The 21,979-nt window shown below is 43.4% G+C and overlaps 1 protein-coding gene across 6 annotated transcripts in view; it reads right to left on the reverse strand.

Moving 5' to 3' along the window:
• SRPK2 (SRSF protein kinase 2) overlaps window positions 1–21,979 on the reverse strand; it is an 86,212-nt gene that overhangs the window by 11,206 nt on the left and 53,027 nt on the right. For all 6 annotated transcript variants that reach the window (XM_039354448.1, XM_039354450.1, XM_039354447.1 and 3 more), the window contains 3 exons: window positions 10,388–10,536; window positions 2,698–2,806; window positions 550–637 (listed from right to left, as the gene is read on the reverse strand). In XM_039354448.1, coding sequence (XP_039210382.1) covers window positions 550–637; window positions 2,698–2,806; window positions 10,388–10,536 — 346 coding nt within the window. The remainder of the gene's footprint in view (window positions 1–549; window positions 638–2,697; window positions 2,807–10,387; window positions 10,537–21,979) is intronic.

The following is a 21,979-nucleotide window of genomic DNA, read 5'->3' on the forward strand; positions in this document are numbered from 1 at the left end:
CCGGCCGGCCTGGGCCAGGGCCAAGGCAATGGGGGCCGTTCCCTCACTGTTTCCAGGATGGCTTCGCGGGCCACATGAAAACACTTCGCGGGCCGCATCCGGCCCCCGGGCCTTGTGTTTGACATGTCTGCTTTAGAACATGGAATACTTTTTATCATTGGCTAGAAAAATGAGGCAGAGAGAAAGGAACTTACTGTGTATTAGTAAAGTAGGCATTGAAACCCAGACAAAGTGTTGCTGACAATATTTTAAGCAGTTGTGATTATAAAAAAACTTAATATATAGCAACCCGCCAAAACCTCAGCAGCAGTGACCTTGGTTCCCACAGGACAATTTATTGTTTTGTCTAACCTTAAAAGCACACATCCTCCCCCCTCCCAACTGTGGCCACCGAAAACAAAGTTGCGGCGTTGACAGTAGGTTTGAACAGGCCTTGTGGTTTTCACTGCCTTCCTGGACTCCTAAAATTAAGTCGTAAAATTACCTACAACTGTAGAAGCGCTTTTCAATTCATCGCTCGAAAGAATGGGACGTTGTCTTGATACTTACACACTTCAGCAATTTTATTTCATCCAAGGCTGTCTCCGTATAATGTTGAGCGCTTTTCACAACTTTCATTGCGACAAACCGTTTCCCCCTTTAAAATAATAGTTAATATATAGAGAGAGATTTATCAATATTATATTCTTTTTTCTATTTAAAGGAAGAAATAGAGAAAACAGAGACACTAAGTACAAGTTCACTACAAATGATAACTAGGCAGGATCCCATTTGGATTGGTCAACCGGGACCAGAGGTTTAATCTTCCAAGCTTTTGGACTCGTGCTGAAGACCAACTTCTGGAAACTTCTCTCTGTCCAGAATGTGTGCTTTGATCTATATTCTATGTGTAATATTTATGTGGTGCCTTCCTATTGGTTGACTGGTCTATTGAGGGCCAGTGATTAGCTGTCGTTTCCTTGTGCTGCCATTGTAACTTCAAAGGGTCACTAAAAGAAGGATTGTAAGTCGAGGACCACCTGTGTTTTCTACGATTTCCCAACACTCAATGACAGCATAAGGAAACAATAGCCAATCACCAGCCATCACCAGACCAATCAACCAATAGGAAGGCACCACAATAAATATTACACATAGAAGTTCCCTGAGAATGGGCTCCAACACAAATCTGAAAGCTCAGAAGTTTTAAGCTTCTGGTCCTGGTCCAATTAGGATCCTGCAACATTATCCCGGAACACGTATATTTGCTTTCATTTGTAACGGTAACAACATTTCAGTAATATTCAGATGACTAAATGACAGTCATAACCTTTTCTTCAATAATTTACCTTTAACTAATGGGATTTAAAGTAACATTTTTAGCAACCAAATCAGAAGTATAATTAGTACAATTAGATTATCTATCTATCTATCTATCTATCTATCTATCTATCTATCTATCTATCTATCTATCTACCTACCTACCTACCTACCTATCTATCTATCTATATCTAATCTATCTATCTATCTATCTATCTATCTATCTATCTATCTATCTATCTATCTACCTATCTATCTATCTATCTAATTATCTATCTATCTATCTATCTATCTATCTATCTATCTATCTATATCTAATCTATCTATCTATCTATCTATCTATCTATCTATCTAATTATCTATCTAATCTATCTATCTATCTATCTATCTATATCTAATCTATCTATCTATCTATCTATCTATCTATCTAATCTATCTAAGCTATCTATCAATCTATCAATCTATCATCTAGCTTATCTATCTATCTATCTATCTATCTATCTATCTATCTATCTATCTATCTATCTAATTTATCTATCTGTATCTATCTATCTAATCTTCTAATCCAGTGGTTCTCCACCTGTGGGTCGGGACCCCTTTTGGGGTCGAATGACCATTTCACGGGGGTTGCCAAACAATGCAGTCCGCCATTTTTTCCCCCTTTTCCTTAGCTGTGCTACTCCCTTTTATTCTATTGGCTTTTGAAAGCCAATAGAATAGACTCTCTTGAATAGAGTCTAATTCTATTGGCTTTCAAAAGCCAATAGGAATTGTCCAGGCTGTCTCTGCCCTGCTGAGCCCGCCAAAAGTCCCATTCTGCAAACGGTGCTGCAAGTTATCTGCAGCGAAGGCGAGCTGTCTGGAACTTTCCACCCCTCCCTGCTGAGCAACTACTAAAAATGTAAGGAAAAGAGGGCCAGGGGTGGGAGGTGGGAGGCCGGCGGGCGCAGGGAGGGTTGCTGGTGCGCGTGGGACCCGGTGGGTGCCTTACCTCCCTTGGGCTGGGCCAGCTGGTGGCCCAGCCGATGGTCGGCTTGCGCCGTCTCTGCCACTTGCCAGCTACGCCTCGGCTGGAGCATGGGGCGGCACCACGCATGCGCAGCGCTCCCGGGCAGGGAAAGTCCTCGACTTACGACCGGTTGGATAGTCCTTGACTTACGACCGGTTGGGTAGTCCTCGACTTATGACTGGTTGGGGGTCGCGGCATTAAAAAGATTGAGAACCACTGTTCTAATCTATCTTATCTATCAATGTATCTTATCTATCTAATCTATCTATCTATCTATCTATCTATCTATCTATCTATCTAATTATCTATCCATCCATCCATCCATCCATCCATCCATCCATCCATCCATCCAATAAAAACAAGATGCAGAGAGAAAGAACATATCTTACTGCATGTCCCAGCATAGCCAGACTGTAGAGAAGTGACCCCATCCTAATTTTCTGATAACGTGATATCGACCATTGAAAAGATCTCCAATTTTCACTGGATGGTAGCCACCTTTCCAAAAAATAAAAGGATATAATTAAGGATATAATTTAATTTGCAGCATTTTACTTACGTATGCATGAAAGGATCTCAATATCGCCAGCTACCTACAGAATTGCAAATGTAAACGTTTGCATAGACCTTTGCTGACTACAATGGAACAATTCTGAGAAGACATGCCTAAGATTGCATTGCTGGATTTAATTTGTTGTTCCAAAAATATCCGGCAACACACTTTAAAGATTTAATTGTTTTCTGAAGCTTCATTGTATCGTAATTGCGAAGACAGTACCTTAGTCTATGAAAATATTTCATCCCTCCACCCCTCCTTCCATCCATCTAGCCCTCCCTCCCTCCTTCCACCCACCCATCCATCCAAATCTCCTTCCACCCATCCATCCATCTATCTAAGCCTCCCTCCCTCCACCCACCCACCCACCCGTCCACCCATCCATCCCTTCCTCCACCCATCCATCCATCCGTCTATCCATCCATCCAACCAACCCTTCCTCCACCCACCTATCCATCCATCCATCCATCTAACCCTCCCTCCTTCCATCCATCCATCCATCCACCCACCCATCCATCCAACCTTCCATCCATCCATCCATCCATCCATCCATCTAACCTTCCATCCATCCATCCAACCCTCCCCCCTCCATCCAAACATCCATCCATCCATCCATCCATCCATCCAACCCTTCTTCCATCCATCCAACCTTCCATCCATCCATCCATCCCTTCCTCCACCCACCTATCCATTCATCCATCCATCTAACCTTCCCTCCCTCTACCCATCCATCCACCCATCCATCCAACCTTCCTTCCATCCATCCATCTAACCTTCCATCCATCCATCCATCCATCCAACCCTCCCTCCCTCCCTCCAACCTTCCATCCATCCACCCATCCAACCCTTCCTCCACCCACCTATCCATCCATCCATCCATTCATCTAACCCTCCCTCCCTCCATCCAACCTTCCATCCATCCATCCATCCACCCATCCATCCATCCAACCCTTCCTCCACCCACCTATCCATTCATCCATTCATCCATCCATCCAACCCTCCCTCCCTCCACCCATCCATCCATCCATCCAACCTTCCATCCATCCATCCATCCAACTTTCCATCCATCCATCCAACCCTCCCTCCCTCCATCCAACCTTCCATCCATCCACCACCCATCCATTCAACCCTCCCTCCACCATCTGTCCATCCAACCTTCCATCCATCCATCCATCCATCCATCCCTCCCTCCACCCATCCGTCCGTCCATCCATCCATCTAACCTTCCTTCCTTCCATCCATCCATCCTTCCAACCCTCCCTCCACCCATCCGTCCGTCCATCCATCCATCTAACCCTCCTCCCTCCCTCCCTCCAGTATATAAAGCTATCCATTTGTCCCATTTTATTGGGTGGTGAACCCAATAAAAATAAGACATTTCATTGACCAACAAAATCAAATAAAACCAAACTGAAGTTCAGTAAAACACAAACCCATTAACCACATGCACACATATCACAGCTCTCGTAGGTAACTCATTTCCAATTGGTCTGTGTTTGTTTCAATGGAAAGTTCCCTGCTTCCCTTCCCTCTACCAAGACTTTATCAATACAACACTTTAATACCAGTATCAAATTCTTGATGTTCTAGACCTCATTTTAGTGAGTTGGATGAAATGGGGGGGGGGGGACTTTGCTTAGATAAAATCCCTTTTTGGTATTTTATGGATCCACAAAATACATAAAACGCTCCCTATGTTACATTACAGTCCTATTCTATACCAGTGCAAATTCTGATTTATCGTTTTAGTATATGCAAATAATATAGGCAAACTCATTCAAATTAAACAAACATTCAGTATTAACAGGATCCCCACCACATTAACTGATTAAAATGAGAGCTTATTTTATTAGATATCCTATCAGCATTTCTCTATCAAAGGCTGTTATATTGTATTAGATCAAAATACATTTTTTTTGGTTATGGCTTACCTTACTTTATACATTCATTCTGGTTTATAAACACAGATTATCGTTCAACACAGTGTGTGAGCACAATAACTGCCATTTATTTTGCAAACCACAATAAAATAAGCCATGGCTTGGCCTGAAAATACTCTCTACGTGTTACACAAGTACTGTTTACTATTAAAACAGAAAAAAATCTTTATTCAACGTCTTCTCTACAAAGTTGCAGTATTAATAAGGACTACCCCACTAGCAGTTGTGTCTCACTTGTAGACCAGCTCAAGTAAATGCAGCTCCCAAAGTTTATACAAAATCATTTCTAAGATTCAGAGTTTGCAACTGCTGCAAAATGAAGACACTCCAATGAGCCTTTGATTCGTTTCAAATCGCACCCAATGACATTTCAAATTATTTCCCAAATTTCAATTATTGGCGTTTGCCAGTACAAAAGTCCTCAGAAATTGAAAATGTTCTCAATTGGTTAGGTAATCTTGGTCCTTCAAATGTCAGTGTAATTCCCATCAGCCTCTTTAGCCTAGCCCAGTGGGCGAGGAATTTGGGGAGATCAGGAATAAGTGGGAGACGTAACTTGATCTAAATTCCCTGATCTAAATTCTCTGTGACAGCCGTGAAGAACACATCTGGATAATTACAATCAAGTTACGAATCATTTATTTTCTAAATCTAAAATACTCCGTTGTCATTTTTTTTTTTTAAGAAAGGCAAATAAGTTAATTCAAAAGCAAACTGGAGGTCACAAACCGTACAGAAAGAAAAAAAAAAAGGGGGGGGGTTATTAGCATCTGAAAAAAAAAACACCTACATGATTAGGCAGAGGAAAAAGCTGTCACTTTTCAATGCTTCTTCAAAACATCTGCCTTTGAAAGTTAGGGATTTCCAGAGTATTTAATTCTTCATTTCTTTTCTTTTTTTTCAAGAGAAACTTCACTAGGGATATAAACTGTCAATTCACCTTACAGTACAGGCTATCAGACCAGTCTCAAGGAGACTACGAAGGGAAGAATTTGTCCAAAAATTTGCACTCCTCACCATCCAGGCAGAGCTGAAGAAGCCTCTGGGATGAGAAGCGAAATGTTTTCAAAAGAAATATAAGGCAGTCCAGTTTCCTCCTGGAAAAAAAAGCACCTTTGCCCAAAATCTGGATCAATCTGCTTATCAAGGAGGATTAATATATGCAAATATGAAAGAAAAACACACTAAAATTCGTGTTGTCATTTGAGAGACTAATTTAGTATTTGCAATCAAAATGCAAGCACACCCTAGGGCAGCGGTTCTCAACCTGTGGGTCGGGACCCCATTTGGCGTCGAACGACCATTTTACAGGGGTCGCCAAACAACGCAGTCCGCCATTTTTTCCCCCTTTTCCTTAGCTGTGCTACTCCCTTTTATTCTATTGGCTTTTAAAAGCCAATAGAATAGACTCTCTTGAATAGAGTCTAATCCTATTGGCTTTCAAAAGCCAATAGGAATTGTCTAGGCTGTCTCTGCTCTGCTGAGCCCGCCAAAAGTCCCATTCTGCAAACGGTGCTGCACCAGTTGAGTAGTCCTCGACTTACGACCGGTTGAGTAGTCCTCAACTTACGACAGGCTGGGGGTCGCGGCATTAAAAAGGTTGAGAACCACTTCACTAGGGCATTCGGAAAATCTACTTAAATAGATAAGTAAAGCTGGCTGGGCTTTATTTTTATTTTTAACCCATTCAACCATTTTTAAAAATCTGCACCCACTAATAATTAATCTTTCCTTATGTACATACAGAATTTTCACGCGCTGTTCTTACGTAATACTATCTTAGCGGCAATGAAAAAAAAATCAGCCAACGTCATTTTAACAAGTCTATATTCTGAATGGCAAAAAGAAAAACCAAGGTAAAAAAAAATGTGACATTCGGCATCAATTCTATCGCTCTTTTAAAAAGAGCTGTTCTGTAACAAGAAGGCCACAAAGCCAAGAGTGAAAATGTTTCACGTGATGGAGGGCTGTCTGGCTTGGAAAAGAAAGAAGTAGAAATACAGAGATGATTCCTTTCAAAAGTACCTCTTGAATGTGCTATTATTTTAAGCTGGCAAATGGGGGGGAAAATTCCTGCCTTTGTTAGCTCAATGAATAGGAGACATCGCCAGAGTCTAGAATTAAAAAAAGAGCTAAAGAAAAGAAAAAACGTCTAGTCCACCAAGGAAAAGACACGTGGACCTGTGGCACACAAACTCTACAGGAGTTTCCAACTGTTCTAGGCACATCTGGACTGCTCTTTATTTACTGACTGTTCTGGGCACATCTGGACAGCTATTTACTTACTTATTTACTTACTTAATTGGTAAAGGAGACTATCTGTAATCAGGGTTTGTATGGTGGGGTCCTTGGTGCTTGCTAATCTTGATGGTTTTCTTGAAGACCTTTCATTATCCAAACTAGGTAACATCATCCGTGCTAGAGCAAGGAGTGAGGTTTGCTCTCAATTTAATTTTCTACTGCAGGGGTCCCCAATCCCCGATCCATGGACCAGTACTGGGCCGCGGCATGCCAGCAACCGGTCCACATAAACAAGCAAAGCCCCATCTGCACACAAAACCACGTCCCCTCCCCTCCGGTCCGTGGGAAAACCTCTCTCCACGGAACCGGTCCCTGGTGCCCAGAAGGTTGGGGACCACTGCCCTAGTTCAGGGGTCTCCAACCCCCCCAGTCTGTGGACCAGTACCGGGTCACAGCAGGCCAGCAACCGGTCCGCACAAACAAGCAAATCCCCATCTGCACACAAAACCACATCCCCCCCTCCGGTCCGTGGGAAAACCTCTCTCCACGGAACCGGTCCCTGGTGCCCAAAAGGTTGGGGACCACTGCCCTAGTTCAGGGGTCCCCAACCCCTCAGTCTGTGGACCAGTACCAGGTCGCGGCAGGCCAGCAACCGGTCCACACAAGCAAGCAAAGGCCCATCTGCACACAAAACCACATACCCCCCCCCCTCCGGCCTGCGGAAAAACCTCTCTCCACGGAACCGATCCCTGATGCCCAAAAGGTTTGGGACTCCTGCCCTACTTCAGGGGTCCCCAACCCCCCCGGTCTGTGGACAAGTACCGGGCCGCGGCAGGCCAGCAACCGGTCCACACAAACAAGCAAAGCCCCATCTGCACACAAAACCACGTGTCCCCCCCCCGGTCCGCGGGAAAACCTCTCTCCACGGAACCAGTCCCTGGTGTCCAAAAGATTGGGGACCTGCCAGCAACCAGTCCACACAACCAAGCAAAGCCCCATCTGCACACAAAACCACGTCCCCTCCCCTCCGGTCCGTGGGAAAACCTCTCTCCACGGAACCGGTCCCTGGTGCCCAGAAGGTTGGGGACCACTGCCCTAGTTCAGGGGTCTCCAACCCCTCAGTCTGTGGACCAGTACCGGGTCGCGGCAGGCCAGCAACTGGTCCACACAAGCAAGCAAAGGCCCATCTGCACACAAAACCACGTACCCCCCCCCTCTGGCCCGCGGAAAAACCTCTCTCCACGGAACCGGCCCCTGATGCCCAAAAGGTTGGGGATCACTGCCCTAGTTCAGGGGTCCCCAACCCCCCCGGTCTGTGGACAAGTACCGGGCCGCGGCAGGCCAGCAACCGGTCCACACAAGCAAGCAAAGGCCCATCTGCACACAAAACCACGTACCCCCCCCCCTCCGGTCTGCGGGAAAACCTCTCTCCACAGAACCGGTCCCTGGTGCCCAAAAGGTTGGGGACCTCTGTTCTAGTGGACTGCCTAGTTTGGTAATGAAACATTGGCAGGAAAGCAACCCATTTCAGAGAGCACCAAGGACCATTAATTAATTAATTAATTAATTAATTTCATTCAGAGACTACCCATTTCACTCACAGAATGACTCTGGGTTGAATACAATGAAAAAATATTGCTTCCTCTTTCCCCCATCTAATTTGGAAATCAAGAGAAAGCAGGGACTCAGAACCGCTGGCCGAGGTTCTTCAAACTACCCTTCGCTGGGATTAATCAAATGAGAGAGGTTTTTTTTTTAAATACTCATCGCCTACCTATTAAAAATCATTTAATGAATCGGTGTCACTAACGAGCCAAAATTCTGCAATCCAAAACTGGAATCAGACGTTATATACATATGAACCCACAAGCGCTACTGTTGAGAAATAGTTAAAAGTATATGTATAGTGGTACCTCGGTACTCGTTGTTAATTGATTCCGGGAGCCACAATGAGTACCAAAAACGATGAGTACCAAACAAATGTTTCCCATAAGGCATAATATAGTAAGTCACAAGGCAGCTGACATGGACAAATTCTAGCTTGTGGGTTGAGTGCCGAACAAATGATGAGCAACGGGACAAATGTTTCACGTCAAAATCCATTGAATACCAAATTCGATGAATTCCAATGTACCACTGTATAAGAAGACTATACGCTATTTCAACTATAACATGGGAAGGTGTTATGGTGCTGAATCTCAACCATTCATGCTTCCTTGTTAGGTTAAAGGGTTTGTTGGTTTCAGTGCCAAGACATACAATAAAGCAGGGGTCCCCGACCCCCGAGTCCCTGGACCAGTACCGGGTCACGGCATGGCAGCAACAGGGCCACACAAACAAGGAAAGCCCCATCCGCGGGATGCAGGCAGCACGCAAAACCACTCCCCCCCTTCGGTCCGCGGAAGGTAGATTCAATTGATAACAGGAAATATTTCAGTGGTGGCGAACCTATGGCACGCGTGCCAGAGGCGGGCACATGTGCCGTTGCCCCAGCCTTGCTTCCCCGTGACCCCCTCCTCTCTAGCAGCCCCCCTGAAGGAGAGTCGCCCCCGAGCGTGGCCCACGCGGAGCAGCGCAGCCAAGGACATGACAGCCAGGTAGAGTAGACAAGACTCTGCCCTCCCACCCCATCACGCAGTTGACGCTGCAGGGCACAGGCAGAGAGTGTGACCACCATAGTGCTGCTGGGCTGCCTGGGCGATCTGCGGCGGGCCCTGGAGGCGGTGAGTGGTCCTGTGGGCAGGCGGGGCAGGGGATGGGGGGCAGAATGGGGGCGGGCAGGGAGGGTGGAGCAGGGGCACGACCAGTTTTTGGACACTCGGTCTCTAAAAGGTTTGCCATCACTGATGTGTCCTTAATAGTATTAAAAACATGAATCCCGGGTATACACATAATGTGAAGTAAAGTAAGGTGATCACCAAGATAAAATCATAAACACAAATGTTTAATCTACAAAACCAAGCTTTCGTCGGCCACACTACCGACATCGTCAGGGTATAAAATGCTGGATCCGGGAGTCCGTTTTTATGTGGCTGGCTGCCTCTGCGCTTTGACCCTGGATAGGCAAAGCATAGGCAAGCATCCAGTTGTCCTGACGGTACTTTTCCAAAAAGCAAGTGGACTTTCTTGTTTTTTTCCTCGAACTTTTCGCTCCTCATCCCAGAAGCTTCTTTGATTCTGACTGGTTTTCAACGGGGAAAAAAAAGAAAAACAAAAAAACCCCAAAAAAGCCTTTGGAAAAAGCATCTTTGGGACAGCCGTGACCTGGATGGATTGATGATCTCCACAGGCATCCAAGCATCCTGTTCTAATCATTAATCTCGTTATTTTTAACCAACTTACCTTTGCAATAATCTGCAGGATCTTCCTGTTCCTCATCATCGGATCCTAGAATTTCTTCCTCTGGTTCCGGCGGGGTCGGTTCTGGCAACGGTGGTGGTGGAGGAGGAGGTGGCGGCGGTGCGGAGGGAACTTTTTGTGGAGGCTCTGGCCTACAAATAAAATATATGGATATGTATATATATATTTGTCCTTGATTATGCTAAAACTACAAATCCTGGGTATACTCATTCTTGAAAAAAACAATTGAACACCAGGATAAAATACAAACAAAACTGTTTAATACACTTAGCTTTCGTCGGCTAGCTGCCGATGTCATCAGAGTAAAATGCTGGCCTTTTGGGAGCTTGCTTATGAGATTCCCAGGTCTAGGAACACACGGACTGATGTGGGACACCTAGACACAATATGGCCAATTGGGGCAGGTAAACCAGTAACTCGCTCCATGAGCAGAGCGCAAAAATGGCTGGCTTCATAAGCAAGCTCCCAAAAGGCCAGCATTTTACTCTGACGATGTCGGCAGCTAGCCGACGAAAGCTAAGTGTATAAAACAGTTTTGTTCTGCAGTCATACTTTTTACAATCTCTATATACATGTTCAGAAAGTAAAACTCTGGAGCAAATTTCCAAGAGCTTCCTCTTTCCCTGGCTTTTAATTCAAACATTCCTTCAGAAAGATGACAATTTATTCCGCGCGGGCTACAGAAATGAATCTGAAAAATGTTACAGGACATGGCAGGGATTTTTATGTAGGATTTAAAGTGCAGGCGCGGACCCATAAAATCAGATTAAAAGACAGGAGGAAAGCCACTAGCTCTGTTCCCCAACCTGGTCAGTATAAACTACCGTCATTTGAATAAAATGGTACTATCCAGATCCAAATTGGGTCAGTCACTGGGACCGAAGGTTTCGGTCTTCCGAGCTTACAGACTCGTGCTGGAGCCGGTCCTCAGGGAACTTGTCTCTCACTAGAATGTGTGCGGCTCTGGATGTGGTATTTATAGTGCCTGTTGTATGTGGCTTTCTAGATATTATTAGGGTGTGTTGGTGGCTGGCTATGAAGTCATTGGATGTTTCTTTGTTTGTGCTGCCCAGTCCTCACTTCTTAAGGACTTGATAGACTGGGGGTAAATCAGCATTCCCGCTCACTGGAGAGGGGCCCGTTTCCCAGGCTTCAATCCCTGAGCAGGCTGTTTTTGTGCCTGCTCATCCGACAATCGTAGTAGTGGCAAAACTGAATCTAGCCCACACTCTGCTAGAGAGGAAAAGGCTGAGGATGGGTTCCAGCATGGAAGGCAAAACCCAGATTGGATCCTGCAACATTATCTCGGGACACGTATGTTCACCTCTGTTCGTAAAAACGGTACTTCTTTCAAGATGTGACACTTTTTTAAAAAAACTTTGCTCACAGCAGCAAAAGGACCGCAACTTCGCTGACAGGTAGCCCTCGACTAACAAGCACAGCTGAGACCAGGTTTTCTGTTGCTAAGCAAGACTGTTGTTCGGCGAATCGGGCCTAGTTTTATAGCGTTTTTTTCTGATGCGGTTGTTAAGTGAATCACTGTTCTTGAGGGAACCCTGCAATCGTTAAGTAAATGTGCCCTCCCCCCCCCCAAGGACTCTGCTTGAGGTTGTATCAAATGGCAATCCCATGACCCCGGGATGCTGCAACTGTTGTAAATATATGGGGGTTGCCAAGCACCCAAATTTTGATCACATGATCATCGGGATGCTGTGACAGCTGTAAGTATGAGGAATGGTGCATAAGCAGTGGTGGGATTCAGCCGGTTCGCACCACTTCGGCCAAACCGGTAGCTAATTTTTTTGTTGCTCAGGCCCAGAACGGATTTCCAGAAGCGGCATCCACGCAGAGAACCGGTTGTTCACTTATTTGAATCCCACCACTAGATGGATGGATGGTTGGATCGATGGATGGATGGATGATAGATAAGAGATAGACAGACAGACATAGATATAGATAGACAGAAAGATAGATAGACAGACAGACAGACAGACAAACAGAGATATAGATAGGCAGACAGAGATATAGATAGACAGAGAGACATATGCAGACAGTGATATAGGTAGGTAGGTAGGTAGGTAGGTAGGTAGGTAGGTAGGTAGGTAGGGTGGTGGGATTCAGCCGGTTCGTACCACTTTGGCAGAACCGGTAGCTAATTTTTTTTGTTGCCCAGGCCCAGAATGGACTTCTGGAAGCAGTATCCACACAGAGATAGGTGTTCATCTATTTGAATCACTAAACGAATGGCTGCAAGTTGAGGACTGCCTGTATAAAAAAATTGAAATTTCTATAACTCAAGTTTGCGTCTCTCTCTCTCTCTCTCTCTCTCTCTCTCTCTCTGTGTGTGTGTGTGTGTGTGTGTGTGTGTGTGTGTGTTTATTAGAATGAAATAAAACTAATTATTTTATTTTCTGTGCCCCATGCTCTAATATGATTCTACCGCTTATCTCTCACGTACCAAAACCATGTCTGATTTCCGATATTATGATACAGCCGATTTCAACAGGCTTTGAGATCCAGAGTTAGCTTAACTTGTTCCTTAACTTAATTCTTTCCTCAAAATAAGGAAATCTTCAAAATAAGAAACTCCGTTGCAAATAATTAAATATAGGTAGCCCACGACTGACGACCACAATTGAGCCGCAACATTTATGTTTCTAAGTGAGCCATTTGTTAAGGGAGTTTTGCCCCCACTTTATGACCTTTCTTGCCACAGTTGTTAAGTGAATCACCGCAGTGGTTCAGTTGGTCACACGGTTGTGAAGCGAGTCTGACTTTTCTTGACGCCGTTCTTAAGTGAATCACTGCAGTTATTAAGTTAGCGAATCTGGTTTTCCCGTTGACTTTGCTTGTCAAAAGGCTGCAAAAGCTGATCCCGTGAGCCCGGGACGTTGCGACCGTCATAAATACGAGTCAGTGGACAAGGGTCTGAATTTTGATCACGTGACGGTGGGGAAGGCTGCAGTGGCCGTGTGAAAAACAGTGCTGTTGTTACTTTGAACAGTCACTAAACAGACTGCTGTAAGTCGAGGAGTACTTACAGTAGTGGCCAAAATTGTGGAAGCCTTTTGGCAAAAGTGTATTTTTGAGGTCTGATGGCTAATAACACCACTTTTGGGGGGGAGTAGTACCATAAGATTATACATCAATGGAAAGATAATTTAATCAAGAATGCAATGCAACAAAGTTTGTTCAATTATCTGTGCTGTATTCTGTGAAAAGTTATAGCCAAATAACCAGAAAAAGGAAGCACAACTTGCTCAGGTGGATCTCCGGTAGCTTTCCTTCCTCTGATTGTAGCCAATGAGCGCGAGTGTTTAGAGAGCCAATCGAGTGTCATCTTGTTTTGGCCATGAGCTACTCAGATCATAGTAGGATTCAGTGATTGATGTCCTGTATTGAAGCCGAGAGGAGGACATTGGTCAGCGTGTTATGTGATGGCTATCGAGTTGGTGGGTTTTTTTGTTTTCTTCCATTGTAAAACATAATAAAATTAAAGTCATGGTGCAAAGAGTTGACTGGTCGCCCAGAAAGCGATGTAAAATAGTACCGTATTTTCCGGTATATAAGACGACTTTCTAAAGCATGCAAATCGGCTCCGAAGTCGGGGGTCGTCTTATACGCCGAGTCGTCTTATACGCCGGAAAATACGGTATTATTAAGTGAACAAGGCTACAGTTATAAAGAAATTGGAAGAAAAATGGGTGGAAACTTAACCAAAGTTGGCATTTCTAGGGTACACTTTTCCCAAAAGGTTTCCACAATTTTGGCCACTGCTGTAGACGAACAAAACTTGGTGAGGGTTGCCATAAGCAACTGTATCACGCTAACCTTTCATCTAATTGTGTTAACCAAGCAATATCAGCTTAGCTATTTTGATTAGGTAATTCCTTGAAAGGGATCTCATCAGGTTGATCAGGTAGAATAAACACCAAATAGAGCAACGGACTACGTATTTTGGGAACTCAATCAACCCTAGACATCCCAAGCAATCATTATAGAATATATATATATAGTCCTACAATCATGCAAGCCTATCAATTCCACTGCCCTGTTTGGTGTTTATTCTACATCAGTGGTTCTCAACCTTTTTAATGCCGCGGCCCCCCAACCGGTCGTAAGTCGAGGACTACTCAACTGGTGCAGCACCGTTTGCAGAATGGGACTTTTGGCGGGCTCAGCAGGGCAGAGACAGCCTGGACAATTCCTATTGGCTTTGGAAAGCCTAGACTCTATTCAAGAGAGTCTATTCTATTGGCTTTCAAAAGCCAATAGAATAAAAGGGAGTAGCACAGTTAAGGAAAAGGGGGGAAAAAATGGCAGACTACGTTGTTTGGCGACCCCCGTGAAATGGTCATTCGACCCCAAATGGGGTCCCGACCCACAGGTTGAGAACCACTGGTCTACATGATAAATCTGATGAAAGACCAACTAATATTAAAGGGGCATACAAAGAGCCTTTGATTAGCAACCCCAACTTGGTTGTTAAGACAACTTGGTTCTTAAGCAAAGTAGCTGCTAAGAGAAGCTGCAACTGTGCTGATGATCTTACTTCAGCTTTCCTTTGCCTGTAGTTACACGTCTTCATTGAGATTTAAACCATGAACGAACCAACGAAGCCACAGGATAAAAGTGATCAATGAAAGCCACAAAAGAATACAGCACTGTGAAGGTTAACTTGATCAAGGCTCACTTCACTGATCTGAGTTCTGATCATGCTTGTATACCTGCTTCCAATAATTTGAACCTTGGACTGCAACCCCTGATGTAATGTCTGATGTAAGTGGCCCCTTTGACTCCCCCCCCCATAGTTTTGACTCAGGATAGAACATTCTCCTTTCTACTTGTAGCAGAAAATGGAATGGAATAGAAGTAGAGTAGAGTAGAAGCAGAGTACAAGGGGGATGGGGATGGGGATGGGGATGGGGATGGGGATGGGATGGAATGGAATGGAATGGAATGGAATGGAATGGAATGGAATAGAATAGAATAGAATAGAATAGAATAGAATAGAGTAGAGTAGAGTAGAGTAGAGTAGAGTAGAGTAGAGTAGAGTAGAATAGAATAGAATAGAATAGAACAGAATAGGATTTAGAATAGGATTTAGAACAGTATTTAGAATAGAATAGAATAGAATAGAATAGAATAGAATAGAATAGAATAGAATAGAATAGAATAGAATAGAATAGAATAGAATAGAATAGAATAGAATAGAATAGAATAATGGAATGGAATGGAATGGAAGAATGAAAAATAGAATAGGAATAGAATAGGAATAGAATAGGAATAGAATAGAATAGAATAGAATAGAATAGAATAGAATAGAATAGAATAGAATAGAATAGAGTAGAATAGAATAGAACAGAATAGGATTTAGAATAGGATTTAGAACAGTATTTAGAATAGAATAGAATAGAATAGAATAGAATAGAATAGAATAGAATAGAATAGAATAGAATAGAATAGAATAGAATAGAATAGAATAGAATGGAAGAATGAAGAACAGAATAGAATGGAATGGAACGGAACAGAAGAATGAAGAACAGAACAGAACAGAATAGGGTTTTTTATTGGCCACCTGTGATTGGACACACAAGGAATTTGTCTCCGGTGCATAAGCGCGCAGTGTACATACAAACACAAAAGTGATAAATCATAAAGCCTATTTGGTCCCAATAATGTCCTCCTTCTGAAGCAGTTGCATGCCAGCCCTTTCTTCACCAAGCTCATCTTTTCTCATTCTCCATTAGCATCTAGCTTGAGCATGAAAAGGGCTTATACAATGGAAATGTAGCTAACAATATCCATCTAGGAAAAGCAGAATCTGGAGACTAAAGTAGACAAAAAAAAAAAAAACAAACACAGAACAGAACACACAGCCTCAGGAGAAGCAGCCAAGTCATCGGTGCACGCTGTTCACAAAACCTGGCCATCTGTGAATTATTAGATGAAAACTGGCTCCATTTTAGCAGCAGACCAAGCTCAGCACTGCAGTGAACCTAGCAGAAAACCCAAGTCAGCACAGGTTTTAATTTTTTGCTTAATGTACTGGTAGTCCTCGATTTATAACAGTTCATTTAAGGACCGTACGACGTTACAACAGCACTGGAAAAAAGGCCTTCTGATCGTTTTCCACACCTACGGCCGTCGCCGTATCCCCACGGTCCTGCGATCAAAATTCAGACGCTTGGCAACTGACTCATAGTTATGACGGTTGTAATGTCCCGGGGGGTCACGGGGTCACGTTTTGAGATCAACGCCAACAAGGAAGCCGGATTCACTTAACCAGCGTGGCGGGAAAAGCCGTCAAATGGGGCAAAACTCCCCACTTACCCGTTTCACTTAGCAGCAGAAAATTTGGGACACAACTGCAGTCGTAAGGCGAGGACTATCTGTAATTAACCCTACGAGTTTGTCTTTCGACTCCAAAACCAATCAAGATTTTGGAGCAACGAAAAGTAACGCTCGTTTTTTTCCCTCTCTGCACGCACACACACATACACACAGAGACAAAAGAGCAATATCAAAATAATAAAACGGAACTTACATTTTCTACTAGGCTGCAGCGTTACTACGGCAACTGGCTTAGATGTCTATTCATATCACCAGGTGCCAGCGACAACTTTAGGTACGGGTAAATGAAACATAGGCACTAAGTTCTTTCTTTCAGCCGGAAAAGCTTACTAAAAAAGAAAGCTTCTAAATGAAAGTTCTGCTTAAGGTGACATTTTGGAGCGAGAAAAAAAATAAATAAATCAGTTTCTTTTAAATAATACATCCGCTTAGTTTGCTGCTAACACAGACTTAACACAAAACAAAGATTTATTTTTTTTTACCGAAATATCTGGTAGCGTTATCCCCTTGTTGAAAATAAGATGAGTGTTAATTGCCTGGGTTGCAAATAAAATCACAATAATATACACAACTCTTCCTATCCAAATAATACAGAGCAATGTAAATAACCAGGTACTTTATTTACATACAAGTGCAATGTAAATAACCAGGTACTTTATTTACACTACATTTTTGGTGAGCGTTTTTGGAAATTGCATCTAGTTTTGGTCGCCATGATATAATCTAGTTAGTCGCCATGGGCACTAACTAACAAAATGAAATTCAATGGTGAAAAAAGCAAGGTTCTACATTTAGGCAAGAAAAACCAAATGCACAAGTACAGCATAGGTGGCACCATGCTCAATAGTAGTAACTGTGAGAGGGACCTCGGAGTCCTAGTAGACAATCACCTAAATATGAGCCAGCAGTGTGCTGCAGCTGCCAAAAAGGCCAACACAGTGCTAGGCTGCATTAACAGAGGGATAGAATCAAGATCACGTGAAGTATTAATGCCACTCTACAATGCCTTGGTAAGGCCACACTTGGAACACTGCATCCAGTTTTGGTCACCACGATGTAAAGAAGATGTCGAGACTCTAGAAAGAGGACAGAGAAGAGCAACAAAGATGATTAGGGGACTGGAAGCTAAGGAACAGTTGCTGGAATTGGGTGTATCTAGTTTAATGAAGAGAAGGACGAGGGGGGACATGATAGCAGTCTTCCAGTATCTCAAGGGCTGCCCCAAAGAAGAGGGAGTCAAGCTATTCTCCAAAGCGCCTGAAGGCAGGACAGAGAAGCAACGGATGGAAACTAACCAAGGAGAGAAGCAACCTAGAACTAAGGAGAAACTTCCTGTCCAGTTAGAACAATTAATCAGTGGAACAGCCTGCCTCCAGAAGCGGTGGATGCTCCAACACTGGAAGTTTTTAAGAAGAGACTGGACAGCCATTTGTCTGGAATGGTATAGGGTCTCCTGTTTGAGAAGGGGGTTGGCACATTGAGTAAGAAAGCCTATTCTGCACCATCTTTACAGAAACAGAAATTTCAGGGAGAATGAGAAACGCAATCACCCAGCAAGTGTGTATGTATGTATCTATCCATTTGTAGACTTTAGATGCTTATCCCGCCTTTATTACTTTATAAGTAACTCAAGGTGGCAAAGATACAAAATACTTCTTCTTGCCCCTATTTTCCTCACGACAACCGCCCTGTGAGGTGGATTAGACTGAGAGAGAATTACTGGCCCAAGCTCACCCATCTGGCTTTCGTAGCTAAAGCAGGACTAGAATTCACAGTCTCCTGGTGACTGACCAAAAGTCACCCATCTGGCTTTTGTAAGTAAAGCAGGACTAGAACTCACAGTCTCCTGGTGATTGGCCCAAAGTCACCCATCTGGCTTTCGTAGCTAAAGCAGGACTAGAACTCACAGTCTCCTGGTGATTGGCCCAAAGTCACCCATCTGGCTTTCGTAGCTAAAGCAGGACTAGAACTCACAGTCTCCTGGTGACTGGCCCAAAGTCACCCATCTGGCTTTTGTAGCTAAAGCAGGACTAGAATTCACAGTTCCCTGGTGATTTTTTGGCTTTCATGGCTAAGGTGAAACTACAACTCCTAATCTCCTGGTTATGGTCCCAATCATCCATCTGGCTTTCATGCCTAAGGTGGGAGTAGAACTTGCAGTCTCCTGGTGATTTTCTGGCTTTCCTGCCTAAGGCGGGACTAGAACTCATCGTCTCCTGGTGATTGGCTCAAAGTCATCCAGCTGGCTCTCCAGCCTAAGGCGGGACTAGAACTCACAGTCTCCTGTTTTTTTTTAAGCCAGCACCTTAAGCAGTACAACACACTGATGCGCTCTCTCTCTCTCTCTCTCTCTCTCTCTCTCTCTCTCCCCCTCTCCCTCTCATCATTTAGAAAGTTATTAATATAAAATCTGCATTAAAGATAAAGAACAGTGCTGAGGGCAAGTAAGTGATTAATTAGAAAGTTGAAAACATCCCAATGCATCTTATATAGCAAGATGCTAGAACAGTGGTTCTCAACCTGTGGGTCGGGACCCCATTTGGGGTCGAACGACCATTTCACGGGGGTCGCCAAACAACGCAGTCCGCCATTTTTTCCCCCTTTTCCTTAGCTGTGCTACTCCCTTTTATTCTATTGGCTTTTGAAAGCCAATAGAATAGACTCTCTTGAATAGAGTCTAATTCTATTGGCTTTCCAAAGCCAATAGGAATTGTCCAGGCTGCCTCTGCCCTGCTGAGCCCGCCAAAAGTCCCATTCTGCAAAGGGTGCTGCACAAGTTGAGTAGTCCTCGACTTACGACCGGTTGAGTAGTCCTCAACTTACAACCGGTTGGGGGTCACGGCATTAAAAAGATTGAGAACCACTGAATTAGGAAGTCGAAAACATCCCAATGTCATCTTGTATAGCAAGATGCTAGAGAAAGTCCATCTTCCTTCTGTTACGAACCAAGGAAAGTTAGGAGAATGTAATCTACATAGTTCAGATCATATATCACGCCGCGTTTCAGAAAGGTGTGTTCAAAATTGAAAGCTGCAGAAGAGTCACTCATGAGCCAATAACACATCAAACAACTCACGCTGACCCGGAGAAACAAAACATGCAATCAAAGCAGGCACCAACAAAACCTATCCTCTGAGTAATTCCTAAGTAATTTTATTAGGTGCAACCCCTCACCTCCTCTTTCCAGTTCCAACACGCTAAAACTACAAGATGTGTTGCTTCTAAAGCAATAGAAGTCAGCTGGGAAAAAAAAACCAGAGAGAGAAAAAGCATCAAGCAAACCAAACAATATTTTTGTTTCCTTAGAAACTAACTACGCGTCTCTTTGATTTCACACAAATTAAGTGAGATTTACTTCCCCCTATGTGTAGGACCACTATCAAAGTACAAATAGTAATTTGAAATTGTTTGGGATCAATTTCTTTTTAAACGTTACACAGTTTTACAAAATCGCCACCGTGAAATCTAAAGCATATGTGAATATTAATTAAAATGGTAAAACTATAAACCCTGGAAAAAAAAGGCCTAATATCAAACACAGGCAGCATTAAAGGAAGCTTCAGTTTTATTTACAAATTATACTTGCAGCCAATACTGGGGAGAGGAAATACACAATCACCCAAAACAAGAGTATTGCACGGAAAACCAATTATCAATTAATTATCAATACACTGAATAGAAAAGAAAGGTTCAAAGGTTTCAACAGCTAGACATGCTTCGTATGTTGCAAAATATTTTTTGCTGAAGTTATTTTTTTTTTCCAAATTGCTTGTGGATTATAACATACGATTTCCAAATAAAAGATCTTCAACTTAATACACAGAAAAGTCCCAACTGCAGAACTAGATTGCACAGAAAAATCACCTTCTCAAAAAAAAGCAGGATTCGTTCAGTGTTAATTTATGTTGGTTTGTACTTCGGGGTGCGTTAACAGTAGGATGATGATTTGTCCAAGTTCGGAAAACCTGGCTTATTCATGTCAGGAAAAAACAAGAATTATGTTGCAGCGATTTCTGGAATCTTGATTTTTTTTTCCTTCTTAATAGTGCAAGGATTGTATACAGGTGGTCCTCAAGTCACAACCACAATGGAGATCAAAATTTCTGTGGTTAAGCGAGAACAGTTGTTAAGTGGATTTTGCTCAATATTACGAACCTTTCTTGCCACAGTCGCTAAGCGAATCACTGCAGTTAAGTGAATAACACGGTCGTTAAGCAAATCTGGCTTCCCCATTGACTTTGCTTGTCTCCCCTGGGACACTGTGACCGTCATAAATATGAGCCAATTGCCAAGCACCCAAATTTTGATCACCTGTGTCAACGCCGCTAACATTGGATGCTTTTGCTTTGACAACAGTTGGAGATGCAACCCTTTTCTTCTTATGTTTTACTCTTAGAGTTAGAGCTAGAATTAGATGATGCTGGGGGGAGGAATGTGCAGAAGAGTTTAGCTAGACATAACAATACTGAACCTAGTCTGTGAACCAAGGTTATTGAAATAAGAGAGGATAAGAATTGGCGGGCTGGAGAACTGGAGGGAAAGCCTGCATTTCAAGCTAATTGGGGAATGTGATTTATGACAGCTAACTGGAGGAGGGAATTGAGCTTTGATACTATGTGCTCTTCTTCTTGTTGTGCCATATCTGTTATCAGACGTTGGCGATCATGTTGGCGATACTGTTTTTATCAGCAGCCGTAGGAAAAAGTGCTGCTGAGTTTTGTCCAAACCAGTCTCTTAGATTTTGAAGCCATGATGTTCTTCTTCTGCCCGGACCTTGTTTGCCTTCAATCTTTCCCTGGAGGATTAAACGGAGTATGCCGTATTTTTCTGGGTGTCGCATCACATGTCCAACATATTCTAACTTTCATTTTTTAATTGTTTTGATGATTTCCCTCAGCTTTCCCAGGCGGCTTGTGCTCAGGGGAGGGAATCCAGTTTTTGGCTTCAATTGTGTTAGTGCCAATCTTATGCTCCTCTAATAAAGATTCTTTTAAGATAAACAATGCCTCGAAGTTCTTTGAAGGGTTTCATCTGTGGAAGCGTGACAACGTGACCCTGGAATATTGCAACCATCATAAATATAAGTCCGTTGCCCAGCGTCTGAATTTTGATCACGTGACCGTGGGGATGCTGCAGTCGTAAGCATGAAAAATGTTTATAAGTCACTTTTTTTAGTGTCATTGTAACTTTGAATGGTCACTAAATGAACAGTTGTAAGCC

This window comes from Crotalus tigris, unplaced genomic scaffold (assembly GCF_016545835.1).
Source record: "Crotalus tigris isolate CLP2741 ecotype Arizona unplaced genomic scaffold, ASM1654583v1 scf7180000018553.2237530, whole genome shotgun sequence".
NCBI classification, from domain to species: Eukaryota; Metazoa; Chordata; class Lepidosauria; order Squamata; family Viperidae; genus Crotalus; species Crotalus tigris.